At 46.6% G+C, this 19,022-nt stretch overlaps 1 protein-coding gene across 1 annotated transcript in view; it reads right to left on the minus strand.

Moving 5' to 3' along the window:
• Positions 1-7,006: 7,006 nt before the first annotated feature.
• DNAAF2 (dynein axonemal assembly factor 2) overlaps positions 7,007-19,022 on the minus strand; it is a 229,251-nt gene continuing 217,235 nt past the window's right edge. Inside the window, exon 3 of the mRNA XM_086937285.1 lies at positions 7,007-8,796. Coding sequence (XP_086793411.1) covers positions 8,242-8,796 — 555 coding nt within the window. The 3' untranslated portion in view covers positions 7,007-8,241. The remainder of the gene's footprint in view (positions 8,797-19,022) is intronic.

Raw genomic sequence — 19,022 nt, forward strand, 5'->3', positions numbered from 1 at the left:
ACCTAAGGATAACATCAAAAGCCTTGGGGTGTGGTTAGACAGCTCTCTCACTTTCAACACCCAGGCCACAAAAATCTCGGCCACCTGCTTTGGTCTCCTTAGAATGCTAAAAAACATCTTGCCAGTTCTTCCTTTCGAGGCCAAGCAAGTGGTCATTCAGGCCCTTATACAGTCACGCCTAGATTTTAATAACGTTCTTTATCTCGGCGCTCCTGAGTATACTCTTCGCAGACTGCAGACAGTACAGAATTGTGCGGCTCGCACATTGCTCCAGCTTCCCAGCAGGCAATCAGTAAAATCTGGAATAACCAGCCTGCACCGGCTGCCAGTACGTCAGCGAATTCTTTTTAAGGCGATGTGTATCTCCCACCAGGCATTCTGGGACTCAGGTCCCATGATCACCCGCAACCTTATCACTATTTACCAGCCCAGCAGAAACCTCCGTTCTAGCCAGTCCTTTATGGCCTCGACCCCCAGAATAAAAAAAGCTAGGTCTGGCGTAAGGACGTTCACCTATAATGCCGCAAGGACTTGGAATACCCTCCCCCTCCATCTCAGAGCCGAACCCAACCTTTCATCCTTTCGCAAACAGCTAAAAACATTCCTATTCCACTCCTCTCTGTAACTCCTATGCAGTCCAGTCCTCCTTCCAGGTTCTCCCAGCCGCTTCCTTAGTGCTTGGACGCCCATGGGCAACAATTTGCGCTTTATAAATTCACCAAATACAAATACAAATACACTGGGGAGGCCACTGGAGGAAGGCGCAGGCGGCCTCTACTTTCAGTGCTGGGCTGGATCAGTAAACCCACCTGGAGAAGACTGACAGCGGGTCACTACCTCCCACCAACTCGAAAAGAGAAAACTGGCACGGAGTAAAAAGGTTGTGCTTCTCACCGGGGAACGTGGGAACTCACTGCGAGGCGCTTGAAGCTGCAGTCGGAGTGTGAGAAAATGAGGAGCGGAAGAGAGGTGTTGAACTGGGAAAAAAAAAAATTTTGACCTATGGCGTGGCCGCCATTGTCCTGGGCTGCTTGAATAGTGAAAGTGCGCATGGACCACTGAGTGTAAGCAAAGCACGTTGTGGCGTCAGAGAGAAAAAGGATGTGTAAAAAAAAAAATGGCGCATGGTGTGCTGAATTTAAGCAAAGCTCGACATGCTTGCAGGAAGAGAAACTCAAAGAAGATAATAGTGCTTACAAGACTAAATAACACATACCGTGTAACAACCAAAGTAAAGGGGCCAGTAGCCATGGTAGGTTACAAATGAAGAAAAGGAAGTACTAAGGAGGGACTAACAAACTGATTACTTAATCAGAAGCCTGCAGTTACGAAGGACAAACACAGAAGCCAAGGACAAATATGGGCAGAGAGTGGGCGGGGCTTCTCTGCAAAACACTACTACAGCAGATAGCCAGAGAAGCGCATGCGCGTTGGCTCAGGTTCGACCTAAAAAGCAGCAAGTCACAATGACTGAGATTACAAATTTACACTGTAAAGTAGAACAGCTAGAGGTAACACGCATTGGCAAAGCCAATAGGTCTAGCCTTTGAAACCTATCTACTCTGCCATTGGTTTTAGCAAGAGGCACAGAATACCCAATGCTGTGCAGCATGGCAATAAAAAGTTAAAAACAAAAAACCTGAAAATAAATTTGACGCAGCTGACAGTCATTTTGTTGGGTTGGGCAACACGAAAGCCCACACCTACAAAAATAACACGTTTTTTTCTTTTTGGTTACCTATTTAAGTTGGTTCGGAAACTAAAAGGAAAAAAAACATAAAAGCATGCTTTTTTTTAAGCAGCGAGGGGAAGAGCAACATCGGGTACAGTGGTGGTGGAAACAACACCGGATGTTGTGGGACGAACACAGGGCAAGAGTAGGGATGAATTTTTAAAGCAGCTTAGGGGAAGGAACATTGTGGCACAGAAGCAACACAGGGGGTGTAAATGGGGCAGGAGTAACATGGTGCACAGGTGGGTGGAAGCAACATGAGCTGCGGGTGGAGGGAAGCCTAAAGGAGGTGAAAGACAGCAATGTGGAACTGCTGGGAAGAAAGTCCACAGACAAGAAAGCAACACTGGCATAGAGAACAGGTGCACATTGGCGAGAAAAAACATGCAGCACGGCGGGGGAGAGAGAAGCACACAAGGGAGGCAGTAGGAAAACACGCACTTTTGTAGCGTGCTTAAACAAAAAGAAAAAAGTAGGACTTGAAAAAGCGAGCCGTGTAAGGTCAGTCATGTGTTCTTGCTCTAGGTGAACAAATACAAAAAGAGAAAGGGAATACCCACACAGCTAATGAGTAAGGTGAAAGCTAATGAGAGTGACAATGAAGCCAACCAATGGTAAGTCCTGTAAAAATAACAATATGTCTTCAAACAGGTGAGACCTAAAAATACACTTCGGTAAGCAGGAATCTACTAACTAAAGATTCATCCAATTAATTGTTGGCAGGGGTGAGGACTAAGAGGTTGTTTGGCAGTCAGAGTATGATTGAGCTCATGGATCAAGGCTGACTTGTCGTCTTTTTTGCTACTTTTGCCATCGATTCATCCGACAATGGATGCTCATTATTTCAGAACCCGAAAGGTCAAACTCCGGATAACGTTTGCTGGTGTCAAAGAGTGGCAGCACTAAGGCTAAATAGGTGAATATTGATCCCCTACAGCCAACATGTGCAGTTCACAGTGCAGGAGAGGCATTAACACGAGTGCACACCAATAGGATGTTATGCAGGCAAAGGTTGATGAGAACATTAGACACTGTTAAGAATTTAAGGTAGAAAATGGTTGAAACAGTGACAGTCCAGTCAAAGGTCTTTGAAGATCCAAAAACTGCTAAGTGGGAGTCATAGACGTGCAATTCTAGGCAATGAAAAGCTGCGAAGGTACAACCATGTTCTGTTCTGGAGAGGAAATTAACTATAATATGGGCAGGAGAAAAAGTAGTAGCAGTGTCCCTCAAACAGACACAGAAAATACAAAATTAAATGAGGATGCAGGTTCAGGGACCAGGTGCAAGTAACAGAGGGCAAGGGGAAATGATCTACATCATCTTAGAGAAAAAGTACTACTCTGCAGAACTAATCTGGAGATAAAGCATTACCCAAGTTGATTTAGTCAACAGAAAGAATCCTATTCACCTTGAAAGTTTTGCAGAAACAGGTTTGACAGAAAGAGTTTGTCAGAGCCTATTTCACCAAGTTGTTTTCTTGCCATCAAAATCACATAGAACTAGATATTCAAGACACCTTGCTTCTCTAGAGCTGACGGTTAGAGAAGCAAGCTGTACTGGTGCTACTAAATGTAATAGATGTATAGAACACAATTTGCAAAAAAAACAAGATTAATAGATTAGCCATTCTAGGACTGCTTGATGCAGTGGGAGACGGTCTGCAAAAACAGATATCGCAAAATGATATAGCAAGACTTTCGATACACCAAGTAAAAATAATAAGCAGAGCGTGGGGGCTCCTGTCGTCTCACTTCAATGTATTTTTAATTTGATAATTGATCTGCTTATGCTGGTTCACACCGATGATGGCAAATATTTAAATATAATTTTCATACAACCAAAGAGCCAGTCCTGGTAATCCTACCATCTATGACACTGAAAGGTGTTTCAGTACACATTGGACTACACATGACAAATTCAAGAAGATCCCAAATCAAGACATTGTGCTGTACTTAAAGTGGCCATGGGATGCTAGAGGTAGAAGTCCTGAAAACCTGCTCATTCTAAAGAACTTGAACAGATTCATTAGTGTGGAAAGGAAATGGACATTAGTATGACAGGCACTGCTTTGGTAAAACATTTTGCCAACCTACTCCCATAGAGGATTCTAGCAGCGCAAGTCAGATACTGTTACTCCGCCGTAGACCTGAATTTAAGGGTGAAACCTTTGTATGCATGGATGATGCAATAAGGTTGGCTATTTTCTCAAACTTCCATATTCAACTACAGAATCTAAGCATTCATAGGCAAGGTAGACTTAGGCGGACCTTTCTTACAATGAAGAGAAGAAATCCTACTCTTCTTCTCAGGTTATTTAATAAATGCAGCAATCACTTTGGCAGGGAGCAAGCAAATACACTATTCCCTGTGTTAATCAGTAGATTCCTAATCTACCAGATCCAGCACAATACAGAGTAAAAGCAGGCAAAGCATAGTCTTGAGCTTGTGTGGTAGGAAAGGGCATAGTACCAGGGGCATAGAAGCACGCCATAATCTGTTCATAGCTAAAAAAGCCAAACCTAGACCCAGCGCAACTAGGGAATTACCGCCCCATTTCAATGCTGCCATACGTGGGGAAACTGGTGGAAAAACACCTTAACAGAGCACTAACAGAGTTTTTGGAAACAAATCAATGACTTCACTCCACACAGATGGGATTCTGCTCTCAGCACAGCACAGAATTAGCATTATTGACAGTGGTTGAGGAAATAAAAATGTCTCTGGACCAGAGTAGGGCTGCAGCGCTAATACTGTTGGATTTGAGTGCAGCGTTTGATACGGTGGACCACCACATCTAACAAAATAGACTAATGGCCATCGTTGTCCAAGGTAACATCCTCAAGTGGCTGGCTTCATTCCTGGAAGGAAGAACCCTCCAAGTCATGGAAGGTGATCTCCTTTCCTGGATGATGCCTTTGTCTTGTGGGGTGCCTCACTGAGTCACACACTCTTTAATGTCTACATGAAGCCATTGGCCCAGATAGTCCAAGAGTTTGATGTCTTCATGACAGCCGATGCTGATGACACACAGTTGGTGATCTCCTTAGATCCTAGAACCAACGGGGAGCCCGGAGGTTTAACTCCCTGTACGGAATAAGTGATGGGTAGGATTACAAACAGTTGTTTATAATTGAATGGGGATAAAAACGGAACTAATGGTGCTCAGCAGCAAGGCAGTCTCCAGGCCGTCAATCAGCAGGCCCAAATGCTTGGGCAATCCACCCACGCCAAAGGAAACAATCAAACATTTGGGTTTTTGGCTTGATAAGGACCTAACAATGGCATCCCAAGCCAAGAAACTGACATGCACATGTTTTGGACCAAGAATGCTCCACAAAATATTGGAGCGTATTCCCTAGAGCTCAGAAAGTCAGTGGTCCACTCTCTGGTCACATCACGCCTGGACTATGGAAATTCACTTTTCCTGGGGCGCCCAAATACATGACAAACAGACTCCAGGTGGTCCAGAATGCCGCACCAAGGCCCAACCCAGGAGTCAGCTAGGAAGCATCTAAAAGCACTACACTGGCTCGCGGTGGAGGCCAGAATCAAATTCAAGGTACGAGTCATGTCCCACAGAGCTCTACATAACAAGGGACAAAGTAAAATTAGAAACCTCTTTACCCTTTACGTCCCAAATAGAAACCTGAGATCCGGCTCAGAGCAACTAATGAAAACAATAAGAATCAGAAGAGCCAGATGGGGATTTCGATCATTCTCCCTCCTGGCGCCCAAGCTTTGTAACTCACTACCACGTGGATCTCTGGTACTGACAACTGAAGCAGCATTCCGGAAGGCGATCAAAACATGGCTGTTCAAGCAGTATGACCAATCGATCCCTAGCCGTCGTGGAATGGGAATCTCGTACGGCTGGGAAGCCCTTGGGCAGCCAAGCGCTCTATAAACCTATAAAATCTAAAAATCGAATCTAAATGGGTTTTTGAAGCCTTGGAAGGATCCATTACTCTTTCCATTATCTGTATAAATAGAATTGCTCACAGAGGAGTCACATGGTGGCACCCCTATCTCGTATCATGATCAAACCAAGGTGTTTCACCCCTTAAACATGATCTAGTGTTATGTTGAAGGTGATGTAAGAATTAGCCTGTATTAGACATTGGAGGTTTTGGGGAATCACAAACGTTGAGACTATGCTTGGGGACTCCTAAATTGTTCAAACCTCAGACTTGTGAGGCTGCAAAGGAGCAGTTTCATTCAGCAACCTGCTGTGACAAGGAACATTTGAGGGCAGGGTAGTTGAATATCAGCCTTTGAAACGGAGAGCTCTAATTTAGGAAGACTCAATGTTCAGGTTTGGGGTGAAGCCTGTGAAGCTTGAAAAGAGTGAGAAAATACTGTTTCCCGATGACATACTGGGGTCATTTGAGAGTTCAGGATATCATTTGCACTATGAGATAATATCCAAATCACAGTTCATGGGGAAAGGGAGTTTTGGCGAGGGAGGGGCAGATTTGCACAACAGCACTTACAAAGTGCATACAGCATGCACAGGCTGTAGGCAAAGGAGGGGATTGTGCCATTTACAACATCAGAGGATGTAAAGGATCCAGAGAGACGACCACCTAAGGATGATGGCAAAAGCACACATTTCTGTTACATGAAGATTTTATCTAGATCAAGGATTCCCAAGGCAGGTTCAGGACAGCCCGATTAATACCAGATTAAAAAAATGATCAAGGACTACATAAATGGGTTCCATTTAGTTATTGTACATTAATTTATCTTATTTGGATATCCTGAAAATCTGACTTAACATGGACCAACATTGAAAACTGATTCATATCTAAACTTAAATCTTGATCAATCCATGCTTACTGGATTATTGTAATAGGATAAGGGAATCGCTCTGTAAACTCTGCGAATATTAGATTTTGTTAACCTGGGATCCTGGTGAAAGGATTTAACAAGAAGTCTGGAAACTTCCAGAACAACCAGCATATCAGGATTCTTTCCAATGAACCAGTACAGAAGCAACACGTTCCGGTTATCATATGGAGACCTGGTGTCAAAGATAAAGAATTTTGGAAACCTGCACCCTTGTGGGGAAAGTACAATTTTTTCCTCGACCATCCAGTGACTGTAGAGCAGCCTCACAATTAACCCCAGACTCTTCACCACTTTATCACAAGTTGTTTTATGCATAGGTTTTAAGAAAATCTGTTGGTAAACAGCTAAAATTCGAACTTCAAATGATACAAAAGGCAGACCTCTTGTCATGTCACAAATCAAATCGAAATACAAGACTGCATATGAGGTTCGCAAGCAAGAAAAAACATGGTTAGATTGATTTTTTTACAATACTTTTACAAGAATTTGTCATCAATGCTCAGCAGAACAATGTTTTGCGTGGGCTTTCGTTAGGGCTGTGTACATAACAGAGTAAATGCGGAGCTAAACAGAGCCTGGATGGAGCTCAACGTCTACCATGTCGCCTGCCTGCATTAGCATTTTATGTTTGCTTATTAGCTTCTACTGCGTCCTGATAAACATCTGCACTTTCTAGTTCAACAGGTTTCTGTAAAGGAGAGGCAAAGCAGAAAAACTTACTTTTGGATAAACAGGATTTACGAACAAGGTTAAAATCACTGTGAATATGAATGAGAGCAGCGTTGTTCTGTGTCTTAAGGCACTATTTCAGTAAGCAGTTATTCGTTTACATCTAGGTCGCCACACCCTTTTGACTTGGAGCAGATCAGTGGAGCACTCCCACCCAAGTCCCCTCTCCCCCTATTAGTCACCCAAGCCTAATCGGGAATCTTTGGACGGGCTCCAGGGCTCCACTAAAATGTCAGGTGCAGCGGAAGAGACATCACGCACCTTTTGACATCACATGGTCCCACCCTTAGCTTATGTGTCAAGGCACGTAAATTAGAAAAAATATTAGCCCTTTAGGAGTTTAAGAGTCCATTTCGCAATGCAGGTGATTGCAGATTCGGCTTGTTACAGAGGTACTGGTGGCCACTTCCGTTTGGAAAACTGGCAAAAAGGGAGAATTCCCACGGGTGCAGAAGATGGATTGCTGCAGTTATTCTCCATTTCTTAGGGTACCCTAGGGTGCCACGTAGAATACTGCGGTGTTCGAGCCCCCTGAGTTACTGCCATGGAAATGCTGCATCACTAGTCCCGTCTCACACAGAACGAGGCCCTAAGACTGTTTACTTCCTTTGACAGCTGCTACTTCCGTAAACATGGGTAGAAAGGGCAGAGCCACAGGTAGCAGGTACTACCCGATTGAAGGTGCAAGTAACACCTGTTTTCTATAAATACAATCCACTTCAGTTCAGGTATATATGCAATTGAAAGGCACATGGAAAAACATGGATGGTACACTCTATTCCCCTTTGCGCTGCTCCACAAAAGCAACATAATACACGTTCTCATTACAACAAACATGGAGCCCTTTGCCGTGTGTACCAAAGGAACAAAGAGAATGTTGGCACATTTAGGTTTCTTAGCACTCGCAATGCCAACCAGGCAGTAGAGAGTTAATCCAAGTCATATATCAATGTATTTTGAAATGTAAAGGCGCAACGCGTTGTGTGGTCAGTTATAACGTGCACACTCCCGTCTTCCGGGTTAATTTCTTGCACAGCCGGGATCATCGCACTGTTGCCCCCCACTGCGCGGCCGCCAGCGTCCGGGGTGTCGTCCTCGTCCAGTTCTTCTGTTTCTACCTGCTCTCGGAGACGCGGGCTCCTTTGTTTCGCTCCGTGACACGTTGTTGCACATTTACCAGAGGTAGCATCAGCTTGTAATTCCGGGTCCTTTGTCCGCCCTCCCTCGGGAAGCGGTAAACTAGACTCAACTGGCTCAAGTTCCGAACAACAGTGTGCACCATGACCTGGATTTTCCACCGTGTCATCGTTTGTTATAGATACGCCTGGCTCGCCGTTTTCTCCTGTCTGTTGCTTTTCAGCGGGGCGGGTTGCTATGTTGTTATCGAGATGAACAATGACTTCGCTCTCAGTTGTACTGTGCTCTGCATTGTTAATGCTTTGTTCCTCTCCGCTCGGCAGGTCAGAGTGTTTGGTTACAGGCTCCTGTAAAAGAGGACAAGAGTGCTTGGATCAATGTCAGGGGAGAACAGGGCTTACAAAGCAAACTGTATCTGTTCACTAGATTTGAAAAACATGTTAAAGATGTGAGGCAAGCACCTATTGTTAAAATTATACGTACAAATGCATTATGGTATGAGAAAACTTTAAAAGAGGAGCAGTGGGAACACTTACGGACATGACATTTTTAGGACATAGTGCTAAAACGCGTGTAGAGCAAAATAAATAATGACAAAACAACAGGTTTGCTTTGTTATTCATTGGGCCAATGGCATTGCCAAATAATGCAGCAAGGTTGCCTAATTTATCGGGCAAAAACAAAAAATCATGCGGCACGTTTGCTGCAGTATCACTGGACTACTTGGTCACTTTAACATATTAATATCCTTCAGAAAAACGTTCAACTCGTTAGTACCAGTTTAACACCAGGCTACAGCAATCAGCATTTAGAAAGGGACTGATTAACCCTTGCAAAAGGGCTGCCACACCATGGAACTACATGTTGCGTCTTTTTAGGTTTAGCCTACCAGACAACACTAGCTGTCTGGTTGCAAAAAAAAACTTTTGTAAGCTAACTTACTTGACCCTCAACCATCGCTTACCATTGGTCGGTTTTATTGTCACTCATTTGTTTGCTTCTTATTCAATGAGTTGCCTTGTCTATAAGGTGTTTGTACCTCCCCATTGGTCGGCTTTATTAACACTTATTTGTTTGCTTCTTATTCAGTGGGTTGCCTTGTCCATTATGTGTTTTTTTGTTTTTTTTGTATGTTCTTATATAGCGCTCGACTACCTCGGCGCTTGCCTTGGGAAACCGTCCTGGCTTTTCCCTGTGAGATAGCCCCTAACGGGCATCCCCAAGGTGAGAGCCAGGCATCCCGCCGCGGGGGGCCGTTGTGGAGATTAAGCAAGCTTAATGCCCAGAGTTGCAGAGTGTGAACCCATGATTAGGTCAGGCACCGAAGCGAGAATTATCGAGTCCGTGGACATTTGCGCTCAAGACCCTGCCGCGTCGGGAATTGAACCCTGGTCCCGGGTCTGACCTCTGCTTCAGGGTCTGCCTGCTCTAACCAGTGAGCCACACTTCTCCACTGCCTGCTCTAACCAGTGAGCCACACTTCTCCCCTGGAGAATAGCCATTTACTGGTTTCCTTCCATTACTCACTTTTAAGGAAATACTTTTTTCTTTTTGATTAAGCATTGCATGAAAGTGAATGCATTTTCCAGCTGTCTCCTTCATGTGCTTCTCTCTGTCTGTTCTCTCACGTTTATATACTACTCTTCTCCTAAGCTCATTGTTGCTCTCAGCAGTGTGATTCTCCTTTCTGCCAAGTGTTGTTCTCTCCCTCGTGTGCGTCTGCCTCCCCTCAAATCCTTGTTTTCCCTTCCTTGTGTGCTTCTTTCCCCTTCGCATACCTCAAGCGTGCAGACAGCACTGTATAATTAAATATATTTTGTTGTGTGTGAACTTTCCAAACACATTGCAGGGAGCGGAGGCGGGCGCCGGTGCTGCGGTCCTGAGGTCACCTCGGCCCTTGTCGGAGGAAGTGGCCGTGTGAGGCAGACTCGAAGTTGCCGGGCAGCCTACTTGGGCTGCCCCGGCTTGCCACCGCTTGCAGGGGCCGCGGCGCCCGCCCCTCCCCCGGACAATTGCCTGCACCGGATCTCCCATGGGGGGCGCGCTGTGACTGTGGAACCTGGGGAGGCCCGTGGTGCGGCGCCTTAGGGGACACGACTGAATTGGCGCCCCTCCCCCACTCGCCCGCCGTCTTGACCGGGTGCCGAGGCACTTTCTTTTCCACACCGCAGAATGGAAGATCCCTGGCCCGCATTACACTGTAGTTGTGCGCTCCTCTGAAGGGGCACCCTTGGGAGTTGTACTGCTGCCCCTTGGAGGTGGGGGGCGCCGCCCCGGGGCGCCCTGGTTGGCGGGGGAGCCTGCTGACCTGCCTCGGCCGGGCCACCTGGGATTCCACCACCTGACCCGGTGGGTGCACTGTGGACTACTGGCCGCCCATTCGCTCGTCACCGTTGGGGGTACCGGACTCCTGCCTCTACAGGTACATCTACACTGGGAAAAAAGGAGATTGCCTCCCCGACATTGCTTCTTCTAACTGGTCCCCTGCTTGGTTTGGACACTTTCAGCGTTGCACTTGTCTGAAGCTGCCTGGTGCGCTCCCATCACACCTGCTGCTCCTGTCTTTGGCCCGCCTTTGCACTCCATATCTAGCCAGTGGTGCCTGGGGAGAACCCTCTGGAACATATTGGGAAGGTGCACGATCTGCCTCTCCTGATGGCGACCCGCAAGGATAGGTCCTCGAAGTCCTCCCAACCTAACACCATAGTGCAGTATACTACTCCACGTCTGCCCTCACAGAGGATTACACGGCAGACGAGTCCGGAGGACGGTGGGGATGGTCCAGCAAAGCCATCCCGAGCAGAGATCTTAAAGGCTATTCAGGGATCCCATTCTGCCCTGGAGAGGCAGATAGAGACTGTATCCATAGATGTTAATCTACTCCGAACGGATCTCCGCAAGGTAGCGGACAAGGTTTCAGACGCGGAGGGTAATATCACCCAATTGCAAAGTGAGGTGGCCTCCCTGCAAAAGTCAGTCGCACAACTTACGTCCACTACCCGAACGCTGGAGAGAAGAGCTGAGGACGCTGAAGGTAGGGCCCGTCGAAGTAACATTAGGGTCCTGGGAGTACTGGAACGATTGGAGGCGGGAAATGCTGAGCGCTTCCTAGAGACCTGGATCCGTACTCAGCTGTGCCCGACTGGACTGTCCAGTGTCTTTGTCATTGAGCGGGCACATAGGGCCCTTGTCCCCCCTCCGTGCCCGGGCGAACCCCCTAGAGCCCTAATCGCAAAGATCCTGAACTATATAGATTGTGACTGTATCCTGAGGGCTGCAAGGGAAACTGAGTCCCTCACAATTGAGAACAGCAGAGTTTCCATTTATCCTGACTATACCCAACAAGTGCAGGAGCAGGGAAAGTCCTACTTAGGAGTTAAGCAAAAACTCCGGGAAATGAAACTCCAATACATGCTCTTATATCCGGCCAAACTTAAGGTGCTCTCCCAGGGCCGAGCTCAATTCTTCGAGTCCCCGGCGGAGGTGTGGGAGTGGCTCGAGATTAGGGGAGACGACCTGCCCCCTGGTGAGCACGGCGGCTCCCGTGAGACCTGGGGGACTCAACCCCATATGAGGCGTCGAGGCAGAGGGAGGCAGAGGGAGGCGCCGCTCTGGATCCCGGGGCTCTGCTGAGCCTCGAGTTACTGTGGGAGCAGATGGAGCACTCCGTATGAGAACATTGTAGACGGGGCCGCTCCGGAGTCCCCTGGGGGCGTCCGCCCCCGGTGAGGTTTTGGTCCCGAATACCTTGCAGGAAACTTTGCCGCATACGGACTCTACGGCTCCAGTGATCCCGGAAATTGGCCTTTCTGAACCACGGCTGGAGTAAGCTTAGACTTGAGGTACTGTTTGGTTAATGCTCTGTTGTCCTCCGAGTTGGGGGGGCCTCCTCTTGGATCTCTACTGGTCCAATGTTATCCCTAACTGGTACTGGGGGCCGTGGATGCCTGGCTGAAGCGGAGGACTTGCATCCCGATGGACAGAGGTACGGGGTGAGGGGTCCACATTTTCTCTGGGCGGATCGTCGCTTAACTAGCAACTGTATTTAGTAGACATGCCCGGGGACTGTCCTGAAACACTGGGTCTCTCAGGGAGCTGGGGGGAGGGTGGGTGGGTCTGGTTGGTTGTGTGTGAGTGTGTGTTGAGTGGGTTGTATGGGGTGGCTGTGTATGTCCTGGCACTGGCAGGGGAAGGGCGGGGTGGCGTTGTTGTTTGTTGCTGTCCTCTTGCTCGTGGGTGGGGGTGGGGAGAATGTTTTTGAAGGAGTTATAAACATTAGAGAAAAAATGCCTATCCAGAGGGATGGGAGTGAGAATATATAAAGGACATCGGAAGGAGAGGACTTTGTAAAAATCAGCGAATACAATGATATATACGTATCCTTAATGCACGGCTAAGTTTTTCTTGACGCATGCTCTAATTCTACGCCGCCCAGCCTCCGGGATGTGGGCCTATATGGCTGTGTATTGTCCTGAAAATTGCATGTCAATGATCTTGCATTTGAGTGGCCTGAACAGCCATGAGAACCTGTGCCTTTCTATGATTTCGCAATAAAAATATAAAAAAAAAAAAATAGTATTGTGGATTTTCTAGCGTATTTGGTCTTGTCTTAAAGTATATAAAAATGTTGGCTATTTTTCTAAACCGGTGTGGTATCCTTTTGTAGTACATACATGATATTACTGTTGATTATGTGCAAACGATTTACACACTTCCTCTAAGATAAGCTTAGCTGCTCGTGCCAAGCTACCAAGAGGGTGAGCAGGGGTTATTTTAGGAGTGTAACTCCCTTATCTTGACTAGAGTGGTGTTTTTTGCCTCGCTTTGGCGCAAGTCGGAGCAAGCCAGAATTCACATTTCTAACAGATAGACATCTGTGTTATTGATTTGCCTGCCTCCTCTGCTAAAAAACCATTAATGTGCAGAAGGAGGTAGTGATCAGGGTGAACTTCACATCCCACCATTGAGCAGCTTTTTACTGAGCAGAAGGTTCAATCAACTGCTTCCTGGGACGGAAGTGTCAGTTTCTTCAGATTTCTTTTATCTGCCTGTTTTAGATTCACAGCCCTTCTTCAGGAGCCGGGCTGGGGGTAATTCTAGGACACGTGTATTAGGACAGCCATGTAGTTAGAAAAGTGCCAATTATTATTGGTTCTTAGTTATGCTTCTTGGGTTATATCACCTTTAGAGAACCTTCGCTTTTTTTCATCCTACTTGAAGCTCTGTCTGGAGATGTTGGTAATCCTGCGTTCCCGCAGTACGGCAGTAATACACGTTCGGGGTAATATTAAGAATAATATTAAGTAATATCTAGGAAAAACACACATTTTGATGTGATTCAGGATGTATCCTAAGTTGAAAAACGTAAATGTGGTTATTAACTCACCATCTACCTTTCATTCACCATAAATCTCGTGTCTGAAAAGCAGTTTTTTAACAAGTTTACTTAAACATAAACTTTTGTGATTTATTTTGTGCCCTCTGGTAAGAAAGGGTTGTGGAATGCGTGAATCAGAGTAAGTCAGAGGAAATTTGCCTCGAAATGCATACATGTTTTTTAATAAGAAATTTAGTGCTGGTGTTAGTTTCCCTGTTGGTGGAAGTTAACAGTCAAAAGCTCCTATAACCATGTTATGAATGACTTTTTATGAGCTAATTGTAACTTTGAACTAAGATGAGATTATTTTGAGGTTTCAAGGGCACGTGATATTACGAAACTATGCTTCAAACTAGTGATTAAAGTGGAGATCTACAATTTCCTCTTTTCAACCTACTCTTTACCCTCCCCTGACCTCGGGGAATTTCGTTTGAAACATCGGGCCTGATTCACAAAGGCAAACGTACACGTTGTGTAGTTTTATGCATTTTAAGTATTCTCAAAACTGAATACTAATAGTATGTTTACGAGTACGGCAACTCCGCAGTTGGGGACGAGAACTCCGAACATAAAAAGACAGGCCAAGCCTATCTTTTTATGGGCGGAGTTCTCCACCCCCAATTGAGGAGCTTCTGCACTCGAAAAGTAATATTTAAATGCAATTTTGTGAATACTGAAAAAGTAAAACGCACACAATAGTGGAAGTTTACCTTTATGAATCAGGAGCGTAGTCTTTTTCATATCATTACCATTGATAAAAAAATGTATGCAAACTGTATTTAAAGTCACAACATGGCCTCTTCAATTATCAAATAACAATGAGAAGAATGCAATAACGGTATACCCAATGAAAGCCTGGTACGGTCAAGACAATACACAGTAGAAGGCAGGAGGAACAATGCTTGCGAGTCTCATTTTGCCAATGCTTTTTTTATTAACCCCTTCGATGCTGATGACGGAGCGGTTCCGTCATCAGCATCGGTTGGGCTGTGCTGATGACGGAACCGCTCCGTCATCAGTACAGCCCTGGGGGAGAGCGCTGGCGCTCCCCCCCCTGTGCAGCGATCTTGGGTTTTTTTGCTGGGGTGGCATCGGAAGACTTTCCGCTGCCACCCCCTGGCCCCCCCACGCTTCCTGGTGACGTCAGCGCGCACAGCGCGCGCCGACGTCATCAGGAAGCGCTGGACGCGCTGGAAGCCATTTGTTTCCAGCGCGTCCAGGAACAAGGTCGGTGTTTGGTGCTCCGGTGGGGCGGGGGGGCCATTTCTCGGTGCCTTGAGGCATCAGGGGGGAGGAAACACTGTTTCCTCTCCCCTGATGTCCCAATGCTGGGCATTACTGGTTCAGGATCGCGCACAGCGTCGCGATCCTGCACCAGTAATGCCCCCACTAGACACCAGGGATGTTTTTTGTTGGAAAGGAAGCGACCCCTTGGGCAAGGGTCGCTTCCAGGGGGAATTATTTTGTAATTCAGACTTTTCTGCCCCCCCTGGGTCGACATCGCTCGTTTTAGCGAGCGATCTCGACCCAGGGGGGGCAGAAAAGCCCACTAGACACCAGGGATTGTTTACGTTTGAAAAGGAAGCGACCCCTTGGGCAAGGGTCGCTTCCAGGGGCAAATATTTTGAAATTCAGACTTTTCTGCCCCCCCTGGGTCGACATCGCTCGTTTTAGCGAGCGATCTCGACCCAGGGGGGGCAGAAAAGCCCACTAGACACCAGGGATTTATGTATATTTGTAAAGGAAGCGACCCCTTGGGGAAGGGTCGCTTCCACGGGCAATATTTTTATAATTCAGACTTTTCTGCCCCCCCTGGGTCGACATCGCTCGTTTTAGCGAGCGATCTCGACCCAGGGGGGGCAGAAAAGCCCACTAGACACCAGGGATTGTTTATGTTTGAAAAGGAAGCGACCCCTTGGGCAAGGGTCGCTTCCAGGGGCAATTATTTTGTCATTCAGACTTTTCTGCCCCCCCTGGGTCGACATCGCTCGTTTTAGCGAGCGATCTCGACCCAGGGGGGGCAGAAAAGCCCACTAGACACCAGGGATTTATGTATAGTTGTAAAGGAAGCGACCCCTTGGGGAAGGGTCGCTTCCTAGGGCCATCATTTTTCAATGCAGACTTTTCTGCCCCCCCTGGGTGCAGATCTCCCATGTTAGTGCGTTATCTGGACCCCGGGGGGGCAGAAAAGCCCACTAGACACCAGGGATTTATTTCTAATTGTAAAGGAAGCGACCCCCTTGGGGAAGGGTCGCTTCCTAGTGGCCCATAATTTTTTGTAGACTTGTCTGCCCCCCCCTGGGGGCAGATCACCCATTTTTTGGGCCACATCTGGACCCAGGGGGGGTAGAAAAGCCCACTAGACACCAGGGATTTTAGTATATTTATAACGGAAGCGACCCCTTGGGCAAGGGTCGCTTCCAGGGGGCATTATAAATATTGTAGACTATTCTGCCCCCCCCCCCCCCCCTGGGGGCGGAGTGGCTGTTTTTTTTTACAGTTTCTGGTCCCAGGGGGGGGGGGGGGGGGTTGTAGAAAAGCCCACTGTACTCCAGGTTTTTGTTTTTTATAGGGAGCGACCCCTTGGCCAAGGGTTGCTTCCTTTGGCCCATTTGTTTTCAGTATGTTCTGCAGTGTCTTTATTTGGCCTCTCTGCCCTCCGTAGGGTTGCTTCCAGGGGGCCCACGTTTATAATGATTTATAATCTTCCCCCCTTGGGGACAGACACCCCATTTGTGACATACCCTGTGACATAGCCTGTTGTAATGTGTGTTGTTTTTTTTTCTCTTTAGAGTGTTGCAGTGTGCGGTTCCGTTACTGGTTGTTCTGCTGTTTCTGTAGTTGTATGTGTTTGGTAAGAGACCTCTTTTTTGTTCAATTGTACTGTGATTGTATTTTTTTGAAAAGTGTGTAGTAAAATACGAGTATGTTTGGTTTCTGTTTGTTGTGATTGTAAAACATGTTTTGCATTTGTTTTTGATGTGTCCTTCTGTAGATGTAAGTGTGTTTTCTTCTTCTTTCTAGTGGGATATCGTTGCCCCTTTGCTGTGTCTTTGCAGAGTAGGTGCTGGTGAGTGTAGTTGTGTCTTGTAAGTGAATTGTATATATTTTCTAAATTAGTTTTTTTTTGGAAAAGGCTTACATTTTTCATCTTACTTTGCGCAGTGTTGGGGTTGTTGTTGTTTGTGCAGACTCCTTTATTTGTAAGGATAATGGCTAGCCGCCGGATTACTGCTCAGCAAGTTGTTGGATTGCTTTTTGATTCTTCCTCTGACCATGGTCCAGAGTCTGACTCTGATTCTGAACCAGAGGTGGGAGGTGAAGATTCAGGTAGTGAGTTTTCTCTACACATGGCTTCATCTGATGATGAAGACACTCTGAGTGCTGATGAAGCTACTTTTGGTGTGGATGATGTGCCTGTGGTTGCGGAGGACATTGCTGCGCCTGTGGTTGCAGAGGACATTGTTGTGTCTGTGGTTGCGGAGGACATTCCTGTGCCAATAGTGCGGCAAGAGACATCTGGGCTGCAGCCTGGGGTTGCTAGTATTCCAGTTGGTGCAGTAAGACGAGAGGCAGCTGGGCGGCAGCCTGCGGCTGCAAGACTTGATGTTGAAAGTTCTGACCTCTGGGTTGCACCAGGCATGGTGCAGCCGGCATTGCCTGAATTTACTGGTGTTCCAGGGTGTAGGGTGAACACAGAAAACTTTTTGCCTATTGATTTTTTCAAGTTGTTTATGGATGATGTGTTTGTGGCAGAGATTGTAGAGCAGACTAATTTGTATGCTGAAAATTTTTTGAGGGTGAACAGTGCCAGCCTTAAGCCCCACGCTAGAGCTACCCGGTGGACTCCCACAAATTTGGAGGAGATGAAAAAGTTTTTGGGTTTAACTTTTTTGATGGGCTTGCTTAGGAAACCATCAATGGCTTCATATTGGTCTACTAGTCCCTTGATGGCTACAGCTATATTTCCGGCAGTCATGAGTCGTGATCGGTATTTGCTTCTGCTTCGGATGATGCATTTTGTTGACAATAGTCTTGCTTTGCCACGAGATCACCCTGATTGTGACCGTCTTTTCAAGATTCGGCCTGTCATTGATCATTTCGTTGATCGATTTTCTGAGATCTTTTATCCTGGGAAAGAAATTGCAGTGGACGAGTCTTTGCTGTTGTTCAAAGGCCGCTTGGTATTTCGGCAATACATTCCTAGTAAGAGGGCACGCTATGGAATCAAACTGTATATGCTGTGTGACAGTGAGACTGGATATGTCTCTAATTTCAGGGTGTACACTGGTAAGGAATCCAGGATTAACCCCCCTGGTTGTCCGTCGACTTTTGGAGTGACTGAGAAAATTGTGTGGGAACTTGGTCGTGGATTTTTTAACAAAGGCCATCATTTGTATGTCGATAACTTCTACACTGGTGTGCGGTTGTTCAGGGAATTGGGCAAAGTGGACACTGTTGCTTGTGGCACAATCCGCTCAAACCGTAAAGGTTTCCCAAAAGAACTTGTGTGTCAGAAGCTTGCTCGGGGACAGTGTAGTGCATTGCGTTGTGAGGAGCTTCTAGCTGTGAAGTTTTCAGACAGGAGAGATGTCTACATGTTGACTACAATACATGATGAAAGCACTGAACCGGTGACTGTTTGGGGTCAGGTTGCAGAAGTGCGCAAACCTGTGTGCATAATGCACTACAATAAGTACATGGGTGGTGTTGACAGAGTAGATCAGAGGTTGGAACCGTATGCTGCTCTTCGTAAGGCTTACATTTGGTACAAGAAGTTGGCTATCCATCTTTTCCACTTGGCAACCTTTAATGCTTTTGTTGTGTTCCAGAAATCTTGTCCCCAGTCAAAGATTACTTTTGAAAAGTTTCAGGAGTCTGTAATAGGCAGCCTTGTTTTAGTTGAACAGGCAAGTGTTCCTAGAGTTGGAGTGGTGGAGGATATTGCCAGATTGAAAGATCGCCATTTTCCTGGTCAAATTCCTCCTACAACCTCAAAAGACTTTCCCAGTCGGAGATGTAGAGTCTGTTGGCGAAGAGGTTTGCGGAAGGAGGTTCGTATGTACTGCCCTGACTGCCCTTCAAACCCCGGGCTGTGTGTACCTGCTTGTTATAGATTGTACCACACGCAAAAGAATTTTTGGGAGTATCAATGAGTGGTAAAGTGAACTGGTTGGTCTTATTGTTCAGTTTTAA

Source organism: Lissotriton vulgaris, chromosome 9, assembly GCF_964263255.1.
Source record: "Lissotriton vulgaris chromosome 9, aLisVul1.2, whole genome shotgun sequence".
NCBI classification, from domain to species: domain Eukaryota; kingdom Metazoa; phylum Chordata; class Amphibia; order Caudata; family Salamandridae; genus Lissotriton; species Lissotriton vulgaris.